The sequence below is a fragment of the Rhinolophus sinicus genome, linkage group LG03 (assembly GCF_036562045.2).
Source record: "Rhinolophus sinicus isolate RSC01 linkage group LG03, ASM3656204v1, whole genome shotgun sequence".
In the NCBI taxonomy this organism is placed as follows: domain Eukaryota; kingdom Metazoa; phylum Chordata; class Mammalia; order Chiroptera; family Rhinolophidae; genus Rhinolophus; species Rhinolophus sinicus.
In genome coordinates, this window is record NC_133753.1 from 100,559,313 (window position 1) to 100,575,823 (window position 16,511).

At 48.1% G+C, this 16,511-nt stretch overlaps 1 protein-coding gene and 1 non-coding gene across 4 annotated transcripts in view; one reads left to right on the top strand and one right to left on the bottom strand.

Moving 5' to 3' along the window:
- Positions 1-589: 589 nt before the first annotated feature.
- On the bottom strand, positions 590-7,995 carry LOC109458774 (uncharacterized). Its single transcript, XR_012494907.1, has 3 exons — positions 7,064-7,995; positions 2,950-4,854; positions 590-2,786 (listed from the first exon to the last, which is right to left on the bottom strand). It is a non-coding gene; the product is annotated as an uncharacterized LOC109458774 (transcript).
- The window catches only part of COL26A1 (collagen type XXVI alpha 1 chain), a 196,173-nt gene continuing 185,997 nt past the window's right edge, over positions 6,336-16,511 (top strand). For all 3 annotated transcript variants that reach the window (XM_074328373.1, XM_074328372.1, XM_019752812.2), the window contains exon 1: positions 6,336-6,688. In XM_074328373.1, coding sequence (XP_074184474.1) covers positions 6,531-6,688 — 158 coding nt within the window. In that variant the 5' untranslated portion in view covers positions 6,336-6,530. The remainder of the gene's footprint in view (positions 6,689-16,511) is intronic.

Genomic DNA, 16,511 nt, shown 5'->3' on the forward strand with positions numbered 1-16,511 from the left:
CGGCAGCAGCAGTGAGACCCTGAGGTGAGAGTTCGGGTCTGGGGCTGGCGCCCTGTGGTGTTGGCATTGGCACACACTTCTGATTTTGCTCTCTGCATCTGTAATCCCCGCCCCATTCAGCCCTCTGACCTTGGCTTCCTGATGTCACCTCAGCCTGAGCATAGTCCCCAAGGTCCCATAAACAACTACGCCTCATGGTTTTCTCACGAGCCCTGGACTTTCAGGGCTATAGGTGAGGATGGAATCCTGCAGTCTGGTGGGAGGAGAAAGAGACAGACCGCATCACCACACAGAGCCCTCACCCACCTGGAGCTGCCTCTGGTAAAGGGCCTCGCTCCAGCTGTTATTTGTGCCTGCAGGTACGTGCATGTGCCTGGTGTGTGCAGGTGTGTTGGGCTGGGCATGCACTGTCTGCTCCACCCCAGCCCTTTCAGCACTTGATCCTGCTTTTGCCCCTTTGCCCTGCTCCTACGGGGGCACCACCAGGCCCACAGCCTCCACTCGCTCCTCTGCGCTGCTAACTTTGGACTATATGGCATGGAGGACAGTATCTCTTTATTTGTACACCTCCTAAAGATCCTGTAAGTCCCACTGAAGGCAGAAATGACGTCTAACCAGGGAGGGCACCCCCAGGGCCTAGCACAGAGCCTCACCTGTGCAGTTGGGTTTTTCATGGATGAAGGTTTGCTCAGTGAGAAGGAAGGACACAGCTGGGAAAGTGAAAGAGAGGAATACGACCTAGGTCCTGCAAAAATGCAGATGGACAGGCATCAAAAGGTCAAACCTTGGCCTACTGAGGTCATTTTCTAACAGCTTCTGTGGGGCGAAAGTCCCTTTTGCACCAAGCCACAAAACCATACCTATGTCCTTAGTGTATAAGTCAGGAAAGGCTGGGTGATGCTGCAATGGCAACTGACATCTCAGTGGCTGAACAAAATAAAAGATGTCCAATGCTAGTTAGAGGGTGGGTGGGTGGGAGGGAGTGTCTTCTGCACTCAGAGATCCAGGCTGACAAGGGCCAAGCCCAGGGAACATTCTCTGTGACAGGGACAGACAGGGCTTGGGAAACCCATACTCCCTCTTCTCTCTTTGACCCAGGTCCCTTCTGCTCATAGCCATTGGCTAGAGCTAGTCACGTGGCCCTGCCTAGCTGTGAGGGAGGCTGCCAAGGGAGATCGTCTCTGTGCCCAGAGAGGACAGGGAATCCAGATGTTGGTGAGCACTAGTGAAACCTACTATACTTATTCATGCCTATTGGGGGAGATTCTACAGTTGCTCAGACCCCTTTCTTGACTTTAGGATCTAGAATCACAGTCTGAGGGCCATAGGTAGTGCATTCTGTTTTATTTCAATGTTTCTACAAGGTGTTACCCCTCTCTCTGCCTGGATCCCTCTTGTGACGAGAAGCTCAAGTCTCGCCCCCCATCCTCCCACCTCCCCAGCAAAATCCAGCTGTGGACAACCTGTTACAAATTTCTTCCTTATATTCAGCTGACATCTTTCATCCATTGGCGTCCAATTCATCCTTGGGGCTCAGACAACAAATTTAATTTTTTCCCCTGCATGGCTTGAAAGAGCTGTATCACTTCCCTCTAATCCTTTCTCCTCTAAGGCCAACATCCCTTTTGTAACCCAGCCCCTACCTGTCCTGGCGACTTCCCTCTTCATTTACTGTTGGCTTGTTTTACCGTCAGCTCTCGTGGAAGGAGCCCCAAGTGCAGAACTGCTGAAGGGCAGTGGAGGGGTGTGGAGAGCCGGGCAGGTCCTCCACCCCAGGCCCTCAGCTTGGGGCTCTTTTGTACAAGACATCCTGATGTGATTCATTGTGTTTGAACCTCCTACCACCTTAATGCCTGTGTCAGGGTAAAGCTTTAGTCCCCTGCAATGGACTGAATGTTTGTGTCTCCCCAAATGCCTGTGTTGAGATCCTAACCCCCAATGTGGTACATGGTGGTAGGTCCTTTGGTTATGAGGTGAAGCCCTCCTGAATGTGATTAGCATTGCTATTAAAAGCACTCCTGAGAGCTCTCTCACCCCTTCCACCCTGTGAGGACACAGTGAAAAGACAGCTGTCTATGAACTGGGAAGCAGGCTCTCACCTGACACTGAATCTGCCAGCACCTTGATCTTGGACTTCCAGGTTCCAGAATTGAGAAATAAATTTGTTTTTTCTAAGGCCTCCCCCACCCCTCGCCCACTCTATGGTATTCTGTTATAACAGCCTGAACAGACTAAGACATCCCCTTTTTCATGTATCACCAAGTAATCTCATTAAGCTCCTAGGGAGGCATTTGTTTAGCTGTGGCTACATTAGCCAGCAGTCAAACTTCTTATCGCTACATTTGCGTTGGGCTTTCAGTGTTGGCAATTGGGCAGACTCCATATTTTTTAATGTTCTTTTAGGTTTTGCTTTCAATAGATTTTTTTTTTTGCCCTTCAAACGTCTGGTTAAGATCATGGGCTATTTTGTGGTAGCCATCTATTTTGCTGTCTTCTGAATGCCTGTTCCACTGCCAATGTTTGGGCAAACAGGGTAGGCTTACACTTGTAGGTATGCTGAGCAAAGAAGCGTTCCTTTTATAGGGCGTGGGTGGAATTTGGGGGGTGTCCGGGTAAAGAAGAAAATTCAGGGTGGGCATCTTCCAAAATACCCATGTTCTGCTCATATTTTGCCCCAGCCAAGCACAGAATGTTTGGAGCAAAACAAAGAAGCCCTTCTGGTGTGACCGACCTGCTACGTTGAGTCAACTCCAGTCCATTTCTGTGCGGTCCTGGGATTGGAACAGCTGGGAACATAGAGAAATCAGTATGAAAACCACTCTGTTCCTACATTGCCTCCCTGAACTTCTGGGAGAACTGCAGAATCCATGTCCTATAGGGCAATTGGGGGAGGGGGTTTCTGTTTTAGATTAACAGGAGGATTTATCATGCCAGAAGGTCAATATTTACCTTGGCTCCAGCTTGATGAGTATTTACTTCTCCGTTCAGTGGCTCTCTCTGCTGACTTCAGCAGAAGTGAAGATCTGCTTTTTGTCTGCTGAGGAGGATGCTGACTGATATTTTCTTATCAGAAAGGCCTGGAAACATAGTTGCGGAGGAGCCCACTTCTCTGGTGGTGGTGGGGGGTGGGTTTGTCTCCCTCCACCAAGAAATCTGATCCCTCTTTGTACAAACAACCCCGTTTCTAAGGTGCTTCTGAACTTACAGAATGGGAAGAGCACAGGATCCCAGACAAATCACTCTCTCCTCTTCTCTGAAAAATCAGGATTATTAGAATGCCTGCCTGTCCGTGTCAGTGTTGTGGGAACGGTTATGGAAATAAGGGCTCAGTGAAGGCCCCTCCAATCCTTACTTGTCCAGTTTCGATTTTATCGAGGTTCTGGGGGTTATGTGATCACCAAAGGTAACCAAGGAAGTGAGGAGGAAGGTGCCAGCTCTACCACTGGGGCCCCAACTCCAAATCTTTAATGCTTGATTTTTCCAGCTCCTGGGAACAGTGGCTTCTGCATCTACTGAGGTTTTAACATGTATTTAGGGAGCGACGCGGGCACAGTTCTGAAAACTAGAGACAAGCACTTGTGTGGAAAGCTGATCAGAGGCCAAGCAGGGATGCTAACATTTAAAAATGCACTAGACTTCCCGAGGGCACTGCCATGTCCTTTATTTTAAACTTTCTCACTTTTGCCACCCACAAATGTGTTTTATATTTAAAAGTAACATAAATTGCACATTCCACTTTATAATGTTCCCGTTTAGTATTTGTTTCAAAATGAAGTTTTGTTATAAATTGTTGACCATGGAGTAAGAGGTATCAGGTTAGTCCCCAGGCTCCACATCTTCGGAGAAAGCTCCGAGCATTCCCAGGTGAGTCTGCTGGCCTGCCCCACCCTGGGGGCTTGAAAAGGGTGGTGGTCTTCAATTTTATCCCTCACCAAAGTCTTGCAAGCGATAATAATTAAGCTTATTGGGCATTATATTGTGTCAGGCGCACCATTCCAAGTTATATGAATAATTCATTGAATTCTTTTAGAAAATCCATACTGTTATTATTATGATTTTACAGATGAGGATGCTCAGAGAGGTTAGGTAACTTGTCCCAGGTCACACAGTTGGTACTTGTTAGAGTTGGACTCTACTAACTGGTGTTCTCTGGGGGGAGTTTACAGGGTGATACCACAGAATCCTTCTCCAATCTTCTTGGATCCCATGGCCCCATCGAGGGGTGCTACAGCTGAAAATCTTGCCTAAAAGAGTGGTGACTTAATAAGGTTGGGTATAACCACAGCTGCCTTGGAGACAGGAGGGAGGATGAAGGGAAAAATGAATTACATGTGGCCGGAGCTGGAAAGGTATTCAGAGACAAGCAAATCCATTCTTTATTGTTTAATCCAGGTCGCCTAGCAAGTTAGTGGGGGAGCCAGGAGCTGACCTGGGGCTTCTGGGTCTGAGTGGTGTGGGTGATATCACATTTCTTGATTTTATGCATCTTTGTCCTTTTATCCCTCACCATCTAAATGGAACCTCCTTGTTTTGCAGATGATTTGTCCATACTGCCTACTATCTTTTGAAGAAAAACGGCCATTTTAATGCCTTCCAAAAGAATAGTATAAGCACTTTGAGGATGAGAACCTTGTTATTTGCTTCTCTAACAGCCTTCACTGCACCCGGCGCGATGCTGGACACACGGAAATATCCCAGTCAACATTCATGGGGCCAGAATGAACTTATTGTCCTTGTGTGAAGAGGAGGACCAAACTGGACAACGGCTTTTGTCCTAAAAGAATCTTGTGCTGTATGGAGTAGAGTTATCCCTTCCTCTTCTTGGTCCCTCTGGCTTGGGTGCAGCCCATGGCCCTGGAAAAAGGAGTTTAAGGTAAAAATAAAATTCTTCCTGTAATGCCTGCAGCATGAAGGCAATTCACAGCCACACAGAATTTTCTGGTCTTTCAGATCTCATTATGCAAGTAAAGGAGGGAAAGGAGGAAGACAGAATGCTTACAAATTCCCGGGGCTATGTGTGACCTCATCATTTATTGTATGTTAGCCAACTGCCCAAGGAGCACAGTTCAGATTCCTTTTGGGGGAGGCACTGAAAAATCCCCTGATAACCCAAATTCTCCAGATCTTTTAGGCCTTGGGAGAGGGATGGAGGACCAGATGAAGGAAGTGGTCCTAGGTCCAAGTTATGTTTCCAATTAGAGAAATTCTGAGATGGACTCTATTTATCCAGATTCCTAGATGGAGACTCTGGTCTTGGGAAGTGTGGAAGTTCCATTTAACAGGGCCCGGCAGGATTTGAGGGAATTGAGTGGATAAGGATGGGTAGTTTGGGGAGAGGGTGAAGTGGGTTGGATATATCTTGGGATGTGTATTCCAAAGGTACCTAAGGGATATGTACATATTGGGATGTGCAAACAAGAGGGCAAAAGCCACAGGAGTGCTGTAGTCCTTCAAGCACTTCCATACTGAAAGGGCTTTCCAGTCCTACAGGCATTTTACAGACCGCAAGCTCCCCACTGTCAGCAGGGCAGAGCCATCCTCAGGCCTCTGCCAGCCTCTAGGATGCTTTTGGGAGAATTTGAAGGACTCCCAGCTTGGGGAGTGAGACACGTGATGGATTTCAGGTCACACCTGTCCCTTAGGTGGGATACACTGTGTTGGGGATCCTGCAGCCCAGAAAAGACCTACTTGGGGGCAGGCTGGCCATGCGCTCATGTATGATCTGGGATTCAGCCTTTTCACCTGTAAAAGGTGAAACTGAATTACATCTCCCCCAGTTCCTTTCCAGATTGGATGCCTCATGCATCCGTGATTCTAGGGACAACTTCTCACCCAAATTGAGAGCTTCCCTCATTTCCAGCTACTTCTCACCTTGGAGACACAGCTGGAGAGGTAAGGGTTGGAGGTGAAAGGGGGAAAGGATTCTGGGGAAGCCTGGGTGTGCAATGGTTTGGTCCAAAGAACCCTGGACAAGGAACACGTATTTTTCTGGCTTAACTTTTTTGAGCCTCAGTTTCCATCTCTGAAAAATGGGAATGGTACAGCCTAATAGAGAGAGCAATGTTGGTATTAAACAATTTTGCCAGGTGAAATTGCCAGGTACAGAGTGGGTGCTCTATAAGCGTTTGAAGACCCGAAGAGAGTTTGGTTGGAAAGGTTCTAAAGATTGTATGTGCGGGCACCCAGGCGCAAGATCTGGCTTGCAGGACATGCCGCTTCTAGGACCCCCAGAGGAACTCAAACTCCAGCTCTGCGGCCACTGACGCCTCCTCGGCCCCGGACCGCCGAGGGTTAATGAGAAAGCCCCACGCCCCCTTTGACGGCACAGAGCCCACCTCGCAGAATTTGAAAAGGCAGCCTTGGAGAGGCGTGGGCGCCCCCCAGACACTTCCAGCTCGGACCCGGGCTCTGCTCGCTCGCCGGCTCGCTTGCTCTGCTCCGGGCGGGGCCGCGGGTTCGGTCCGGCCGCCGGTGCGCTCCCGACTGTCCTCCCGCCCGGGACTCCGGGCCCCCACGGGCGGCCGCGCAAGATGAAGCTGGCTCTCCTCTTGCCCTGGGCGTGCTGCTGCCTCTGCGGGTCGGCGCTGGCCACCGGCTTCCTCTACCCCTTCCCGGCCGCAGCCCTGCAGCAGCACGGCTACCCCGAGCCGGGCGCCGGCTCCCCCGGCAGCGGCTACGGGGGCCGCCGGTGAGTAGCGAGCGGCGGTGGGGCCTGGGGGCGCCGGGCGGTCGAGGACTGGGGGCTGGGGACGCAGAGTGGTCCGGGGCTGGAGACAAGGACATTGGGGGGCTGGGGGCGCGGGGCTGGGGACACTAGGGTGGTCGGGGGTTGGGGACGAGGACAGTGGGGGCTGGGGGACCCGGGCGGAGGGCCTGAAGGTGCGGGGCCCACCCTCTCTCCTCTTTTCCTTGCTCTCACAACCTTCGCCCCTTCAGCTCCCGGCTGCTAGTGGAGGTGGCGGAAACCTGCGGCAGGGGCGCGGAGCAGGCAACCGTGGCTGGCTGGGGTTGGGTGGCTCAGTCCCTGGACGTTCCCCGGCTCACATGGCTCCGCCGCGCTTACCTGCGCGGCCGCGGCTTTGTGTCGGGCAGCAGGTTCCCGGGTTGCCAAGGCCGTGCGTCCAGGTCCCCCGCCCCTCTTGCCTGCTGCCCAGGGACACCGGAAGGGCGATTCTGTCCGGTGTTTGGGGCTGGGACCTCGGAGGAGCCTCCGCTGCGGCTCCCCAGCCTCCTGGGGACGTAGAACCGGCTCTGATCCGATGGTTCCGCGGTGGGTTTAGGAAGAAGCCGGGTCCCTGAGCTCGCGGTCCCGGGACCCACGGCTGCCTCCTTTTTCGCCGGCAGGTGGCGCCCTGGTCACCGCTGCGACGGTTAGGGCAGCATCTCCTCACCCGGCTGTTGAATTCCCCCAGAAAACGCGTTAGCACGCAAGTAAAAGTTGCCAAATGCCTCATTTGCGCAACTCGCTCGAATTTGGCTTTTCCCCATTTAATAGTAATTACGACTCACACGGCTGTAATAGGTCGCTAGAACACACACCATGCATTCATACGGTCCATCTCTTTTGATCCTAAAACCACTCCAGGATTAGCTATTCGAGTGTTATCTTCCCTTTAATTGAGGAAACTGAGGCCCAGAGAGAGAGAGAGAGAGAGGTCCTCAATTCGGTGGCAACTCAGGACTCGACCTCCTGAATTCTTTCTCCAAATCCTGTAATTTCTACGGGACCACTCCGCTTGTGGAAGAAGGCAAGAGACCCCAGTTCTTTTCTCCTATTTACCAAACCCGGGAGTGCAACCAAGATGAATTCTGGCAATATCTTATAGGAAGGAGACAGGGATATTTTGTGCTGGGAAGAACGTACATTTAATGGCTGGATAAGGCGAGACTCAGAAAAGCTTATAAAAGTGCTCTGGAAAACTGCATGCAATTTTATGTCCCTCATTCTGTTTGGAAATACTTACCCAAAGCTTCTATTAGTATTATTCTCCAAGCACCCACAGTAGTGTGGCCTCTGCACACTTCCATATGAGAATAGTCTGAAAAATAAGCTTTTCAAGTTGCAGAATGATATGTGTAGCATGATCTCATTTATGAAAAAAAAATTCTGATCTATGTCTAGGTATATAAGTGCCTGGAAAGAAAACATAGGAAACCGTTTTCATGGCTTCCTATATAGAGAGACCTTGGGCTGAAGTGGGGGGAGGGGAGAGAATAAAAGAGAATGTCATTTTTTAAATCTCTGTCTGCTTGTATCTTGTTTGCATGTTTTAAAGGAGCGTATATTCATGCATTACTTTTGTATTAAAAAGTGTAGGGGGGTGGGGAAAGGCTCCTGCAGCCTGGAATATTAACTCTGAGAGGACCAAGAGGTGAAGCCATGAAGGGAGTGAGTGGATGAGGATGGGGGTCTGGTGTTTGGTGGGCTGGAACTTGGGGACCTCTGCAGAAACTTGGAAGGGATCCTTTTAGCACAAATAAAAAGAGGCCCAAACAAATGTGGTCATCTTCCAGAACTCTTTCCATCAAGATGGGAGCAGAGAGAAGGTATAATTAGGTTCAGGAAGGATCTGGATGAATCTGTGGAAAATGGATTCCCAAATCGGATACCGGGAAGTGTTAAGAAGGTGTGGGGCAGGTTCCAGGAGCTTGAGACTGACGCTCCAGAGTGAAACAGCCCTTCCACGCAAAGCCCAGCGTGGGATTGCGGGTTTGAGCTGGCCTGGTTGCACATGTGCCTGTGTCTTAGGAGCTGTCAGTCACAGGTGGCCCGTGTCCTTGAAATTCAAGAGCGAGAAGCAGAGGACTTGGGGACAGCATTTGGCATGATGCCCTTCACAGCTTTGGCTCTGTCCGTGTGTTTATAGTGGCTTGGTCTCAGATGACGGGCAAAGCGACAGAGCTGTTTTTGACAAATAGTCTTCCTTTATTTTATGGTATTATTCCTGTTGGCATCTGATTTTTGGATGTGGTTTGTGTTCTCCCTTCTGTATGTGTGTGTGTGTGTGTGTGTGTGTGTGTGTACTTGTGTGCTTGCCTGTCCCCACCCTCCTGGGCCAGGCAACGTGTGCTGGGGGCATCTTGCCTTACCCAGGGGTGCTCGGCTCTGGTCATCTCTGTCAGAAGCCCAGGGTGGACCCCATAGTTTAAGCTATTTTGGCAAAAAGAAGAGAACCCCAATACCTCAGAGGGCTGTTTCCAGTAGAATCTTGCAGCCCTGTGTATGGGCCACTAATGGTTTTTGCCAGCCACACAGCTGTTCAGATGCCAAATAAAAGCTGAAGGGAAATGCAACATTAATTGACTGGAGGACTGCACTAAGGATCCAACACCCCAACTTCCAGCCCCAGTTCTTCCATTCTACTCTAGTAAGTTTGTGACACTCTGTAAAGTATGCAAATCTCACTCACCTCCTTCCCTCCCTCCCTCCCTCCTTCCCTCCTTCCCTCCCTCCCTTCTTCCTTTCCTCCCTCCTTCCCTCTTTCCTTCCCTCCCTTCCTCCCTCCCACAGATGTGTATCAGGGGTCTTGTCTGTTGTCTCTTCCTCACCTCTGTATTCAACCCAAAAGGGGCTAAAACAGCAGCTGGTGATCAGAGCTCAGGGCACAATGAATGAGACCGGAGAAGGGCCTGTACCCATCCTCAACTGGAGGGGGGAGAAGTTTTAACCTGGATAAAAATATAAAGTTTTAATACTGTGTTTCCCTGAAAATAAGACCTAGCCGGACAATCAGCTCTAATGCATCTTTTGGAGCAAAAATTAATATAAGACCCAGTTTTATTTTACTATAATATAAGACTGGGTCTTATATAATATAATACAATATAAGACCGGGTATAATATAATATAATACCAAATATAATATGATACTGAATATAATATAATACCGGTCTTATATCAATTTTTTTTTGCTTCAAAAGATGCATTAGAGCTGATTGTCTGGCTAGGTCTTATTTTGGGGGAAACATGGTGGCTAGGTAGCCACATGCTGCTGAACAAATTACTTAAATTATCTGTGTTTTGGAGCAAAAACTATAGTAAAATAATTATTTTACTATAATAATTTTATAATAAAATAATTATAGTAAAATAAGACCGGGTCTTATATAACATAATATAACATAATACCGGGTCTTATATTAATTTTTGCTTCAAAAGACGCATTAGAGCTGATTGTTCAGCTAGGTCTTATTTTCGGGGAAACACGGTATTAGTTACTGGAGTGAGAGTGTTCTGACTAAGAGAAACCAGAAGAGCTGTGGGATCTGCTGGGTCTCAGCAGAAGAGGGAATGAATATATCTAGAGAGTGGGTCCATAGACCAGGGGACAAAGAACAGCGTTCCTTTTTGCTTCTTTCCTGAAGAATGGTGCTCATTCCACAAAACACTTACTCCTGTACATGGTCTGAGGCCCAAGGACAAATGGAAGCCACATACCATAGGGCTAAATATCTACAGGCTGTGAATTAAGCTACCGATGTTTAAATAAGTAGGTTCTGTCCTCCAACCTTGATGAGTTCAAATGAGGAATTCTTAGATACCTTAGCATTCTGGACTGGAAGATGGCGGCAAGGGGAGGTGCTGGCCCGGGCCCATTGTCTACCCTGGATCCCCCTGCACTGTGAAGGGCCTTATGCACAGGCTATGCACCACCAACCTGCACGTCCAGGCTTAGTCCACGCCGTTGGCCTAGGAGTGGGCACACTGGCTGTGGGGGTCTGCCCTGGCAGGATGGCCTGGGAGAAATGGCCCTGGAATTAGGCTCAGGGCCATTTGGGCAGGGAACCTGGGTCCCCAGACCCAGTGTAGAAGGGGGCAGGAGCCTGGGTGGCTACTTTCTCTTGGGCCCGCAGACTCGTCATCTCACGGGAGGGGCACAGCTAGAGGAGGCCAGAGCAGGGTCCTCTCAAGTGAAGGGCCCCAGGGTAGGGCCTCCCTGTGGGTCTAAAGGCCACTGCTCCCCTCACCGCAATGGGGTGGGGACTCTGGCGCTGCCCTAATTCATAATATGGACTTGTACATGTTCTTTAACTTCCCTGAGCCTGTTTCCGGGTCTGCATGCTGAGTACCCCATGGAGACCAGGATTTGGGGTGTGAGGCTCGCTGGTGTGTGAGGAGTGGAGAGCAGAAAGGGATGCACAGATGCTGGGTTTGCAAAATGCAGATCTGACCTCATGCTTCCTAGCCCTCACCTTTCGGCTGTGATCAGGAGAATCCAAGCTGCTTCTCCAGCTCACACGGCCGCCCTCTGGCGCCCCCTGGAGGCCACTCCTTACTCTCCAGCCCAGCTGACCGGTTGCTCCTGCAGGTCATCCAGCTGTGCAGGTGCTCTCATTCCCCGTCACACCTTTCATGATGCTGATACCAATGAATAGCAGTTTCTCCTAAATCCTCTCCCAGTGAGGGCCTGTTCCATCCTTGTCCTTTACTTGCGTGAACCTGTCATTCTCACCATATCCCTCAGGTCTGCCCACCACCTCCCGACCCCTCCCTCATTCTGCCATTATTTTGTGCCTAGGTGTTCAGGTGTGTGGCTAACCACTGTCCAGTGTCACACTTCTAGGCCTCTCCTTCCCTTTCCCTCCACATCAGACACTTTCCTTGGCCTCCTCCTGGCTCTTGGTCCCCTGCAGGAACCTCATACCTGAGTATCTCAATATCGTAAACTCTGAACTCAAGACTTTTTGCCCCCATCTCTCTCTCACTCACGTGGCTGATCCTCTGCTCACTCCGTCTTCTCATGGTCTGTCAGCCTATCTTGTCTTCATGGCCTTTCCAATCCTGTCTGGATCTTGCTGATACCCTCAACTTCCGGTCCCCTTGATCTTCTCTCCCAGGTGCATAGAAAGGCCCTCTAGAGGACCGTCCAGCTTTCTGCGGAGGGTCAGGAGTGCCGTCAGTCTGTTTTAGCAAAGCCATTGCTCATCGGCAGTGCCAACCTAGCTGCTGTCTAATGGGACCTGTTTTAGTTTTATAATGATCTGTCTTCCTTCTCCACACTGCTGCCCGATGGACCTTTCTCAGCTGCCATAGAGCCTCTCCCCTGGTTAAAATCCTTTGATGGTCCACTGTCTCCTACATCAGCTTGACAGAGAGGTTTCAACTCTTAGGTCAACTCTCACCAATTGATAGTAGCTGCCTGGGCTAAGTGAGAAGGCTGCTGGATGACTGAGTGACGGCCCTGTGAGCGGGGGGCAGGAAAGTGGAGGCAAATGCAATGTATTTGCAGCTCCAGCCTTCATGATAAAAACCCACCCTTTCCAGCACTATATATAAAGGTTGCCTTTTTTTTTTTTTTTTTTAAGATTTTATTGGGGAAGGGGAACAGGACTTTATTGAGGAACAGTGTGTACTTCCAGGACTTTTTTTTTTCTCCAAGTCAAGTTGTTGTCCTTTCAGTCTTAGTTGCGGGGGGGCGCAGCCCACCATCCCTTGTGGGAGTTGAACCGGCAACCTTGTGGTTGCGAGGACATGCTCCAACCAACTGAGCCATGCGGGAGCTCAGCGGCAGCTCAGCTCAAGGTGCCGTGTTCAAGCTTAGTTGTAGGAGACAGAGCCCACCATCCCTTGCGGGACTACCGGCAAACTTGTGGTTGAGAGCCCACTGGCCCATGTGGGAATCGAACCGGCAGCCTTCGGAATTAGGAGCACGGAGTTCCAACCGCCTGAGCCACCGGGCCGGCCCAAAGGTTGCCTTTTTAAAGCCCATCCTAATATAGCTATGCGGTATTAGTTATTTCTCTTACGCCTCTGTTTCTTTGCATATGCTGTTTGATTTTCTTGGAATGCCTTCCCCTGCTGAGCTAGATACCCTCCTGTGAGCACCTGAAACAGTCTGCTTACCTCTATCTCAAGGTTTCTCCTTGAGTGCCCTTGACATGGTAGACTGGATAGTCCTTTGCTGTGGGGCCGTCCTGTGCATTGCAGAATGTTTAGCAGCTGCCCTGGCCTCTACCCACTAAAGGCCAGTAGCACAGCCTCCACCTCACAACTGTGACAACCAGAAATGTCCCCAGATACTGCCAGATGTCCCCTGAAGGGCAAAATTGCACCCAGTTAAGAACCACTATTCTCTCTGAAGCTGAACATTCTGATTTGTGGGACATTTAAAAAAAATACTGTATTTAAATTTTTTTCAATAGAAATTTTCAAGCCTACACACAAGTGGATGGACCCTCTCTGAGATGTGCCAACCATTACATTTTGCCACACTTATTTCACCTTCCCTCCCCAAATACTTTTTGTATGTATATATGCTCATGTATGCGTAGCGTTTTAAACTAAATCCCAGACTCTTGTTCATTCCACTGGTAATATTCAGTATATGAGGTCAGACAATTAAGTTTGTGAATTCATCCTAGAAAAAGTGCTACATACCTTATTGCTGAATATCAATACGGTCAACTTCGAAGTATTCCCCTTGGGAAGCTATACACTGATGCCAGCGCCTAGTCCACCCTTCAAAGCAATTTTTTGAATTCTGTCTGGAATGGCCATCAGAGCTGTCATTGAATTATCCTAGATGTCCTGAACATCATCAAAATGTCTTCCTTTCAATATTTCCTTTATCTTCAGGAAAGAAAGAAGTCAATGGGGGTCAGATCAGGTGAGTAAGGAGGGTGTTCCAATACAGTTATGTGTTTACTGGTTAAAAACTCCCTCACAGACAGTGCCGTGTGAGCTGGTGCATTGTCGTGATGCAAGAGCCATGGATTGTTGGCGAAAAGTTCAGATCGTCTCACTTTTTCACACAGCCTTTTCAGGACTTCCAAATAGTAAACTGGGTTAACTGTTTGTCCAGCTGGTACAAATTCACAATGAATAATCCCTCTGATATCAAAAAAGGTTAGTGACATTGTTGCAACAAGTTTGCGAACTTAATTGTCAGATGGTGTTCACCTGATTCCTTACCACCATGCAGTTACTACATCTAAAAAACTCACAATCATTCCCCACTACTACTACTACTATGACTCCTCCTCCGCATTATTATTTATTCCTTATTATTGGATCTAAAATTCAATCCACATTCAGATTTTTCCAACCGTCCAAAAAAAATGTCTTTATTCTTTGTTCAAATTTGGATCTAAATAAAGTCCACTTATTGGTTGTTGTGTCTCTTTAGTCTCTTTTGATGTAGAAGAGTCCTCTCTCTTTAACAAGAGTGCTTTTCCCCCCATGACATTGACTTGTTGAAAAAGGCCTGTTGTCCTGTAGAATGCCCATGTTCTAGATTTGGCTGATTGCTTCCAAGTGGTGTAATTAATTTGACCCTCGACTCCCTGTATCTCTTTTATACTGGTAATGAGATGTAAAGATTTGATTAGATTTAATATCTCTTTTTTTGGGGGGGAACAAGAATGCTTCATAGGTCCAATTTATCGTATCATATCAGGGTGTGTTGTGAACTGAATGCTGTGCTTCCCCCAAATTCATGTATTGAAGCCTTACCTGCAATGTGATGGCATTTGGAAGTACCATCTTTGGGAGGTGATTATATTTAGACAAGGTCATGAGGGTAGGGCCCCATGATGGGGTTAGTGTCTTTATAAGAGAAGGAGAAAGATCAGAGGTCCCCCCGCCCCTTTTTCTCTCTGCCACGTGAAGACACAGAGAGAAGGCATCTGTCTCCACGCCAGGAAGAGGGTCCTCACCAAGAAGGGAATCTGCCAGCACTTTGACCTTGGATTCCCCACCTCCAGATCTGAGAAATAAATGTGTGTTGCTTAAGCCACTCAGTCTGTGGTATTTTGTTCCGGCAGCCGAGGTGGCTAGTGTGGGAGGACATGATGTCTTCTCCGAGAGAGCGGGGTGTTTGTTATTCACCAGGACACACTGTCTGCGGTTCCCCCTCTATCTCTCTCTTTTCCTTGCAATCTATTGGTTGAAGAAACTAGGCCCGATATAGGGTTTTCCTTGTTCAGGAGTTTGTTGGTTATATCCTCATGGTGCCTGTTAACATGTTTCTCTGTCTTCGGTATTTCCAGAAAACTTAAAATAGGATAGAGAGGCTTGATTGGATTTTGCTGCTTCTCCTCTTCCTCTAGTATTATTACTATTATTATTATGATTATTATCATTATTATTATTTTGTCAAAATTATTTCTTTGGTTGTGTAGTATTCTTCCATCAAGAATCATCTAACAATGTCTGGCCATCTCCCTGCCTCGTGATCTTTTTCTACATCATTATTTCATGGAAGGTTGCAAAATGATCCTATTCTAATTGACATTTCTTTTTCATTTAATTACTGGAATACTTGTATAAGTAATTTTCCCATTATCTACTATTTGTAGGTAGCCATGTTTTGAATTGTTTTTTAGTTTATCTTTCCATTGTTTCTTTTTGCAAATTTAAGTGTGTGTGTGTTTGTGTGTATGTGAATTTGCCTCCTCCTTTTCTTAAAAAGCACTTGGCTTTTTTTTTTTTTGCTTTACAATGTGCTATGGAGACTGCTCTATATCAGGGCACAGATAACTTCTGCATTCATTTTTTGTTTTCACAATTTTTTAAATTGTGGTTAAAATACACATTGCAAAATTTACCATCTTAACCATCTTTAAGTGTACAGTTCAGTGGCATTAAATGCATTCATAGTGTTGTGCTACCATCAGCACCATTCATGTCCAGAACTTTTCATGCCTCCTGCCTTCATTTTCACAGCTCCATGCAGTTTATGCAGCTCGTCCCCTACTGAGAGACATTGTGTTTTTCTAACCTTTTGTGTCACATCTAATGCCACATTACGTTATTGTGCATTATTTATTTCATATTTTCGCTAATGAATCCTTAGTAGAATATATTTTTTAAAGTGGGTTTTCTGAGTGACAGTGTAAAGGCATAGGTAATTCTGCTAGATAGTGTCAAATTCCCTGCCAGAGGGGTTACACCATTTTGCCTTCCCATCAGCACTTTTTCCTTGGGATACATTTTGAAGAAGCCACTATAATGATGCCGGATCAAAATGGCCTTGCGGGGATGAGAGTAGACTTCTCTAGCCTATACTACCTGCAAGCCCTGGGCATCTCTAACATTTGCGGGGCTGGGGGCTAGGGTACAGATGACTTCCCACATACCATATGTCTCAATATTTAAAAGTTATTAAGTTTCCAAACTGTTAAATAAAATATATTCTGTCATTGACCTTGACAAACACACCCTCCTAATGACCCAGGGGGCCAGGCTCATGTTTTGATCCCCGGTCTCCCTTGAATTTTGTCCTGGACCCAGTGGTGCAAGGAGAGCCACCCTTGGCTTTCCTTCTTGTCCCAGCTGACTCCTTGCCCCTGGTACACACACATTGTGGACACTCTGGCCCCAATCCAGACCCTCCCCTCACCCTAACATCTGCCACATGGCCATACCTTGTACTCAGCTGTTTGGGAAGGAATTCCAGGCCCCTGGGTACCTGAGCTTAGTCTACAAGTGGGGTGTGTGCTCTGGTGGTCATGTGCCCTTCGCCCCACAGCCTCCTTGCCCTATGGGGCGGGGCATGGCTGGAAGTGGGGCC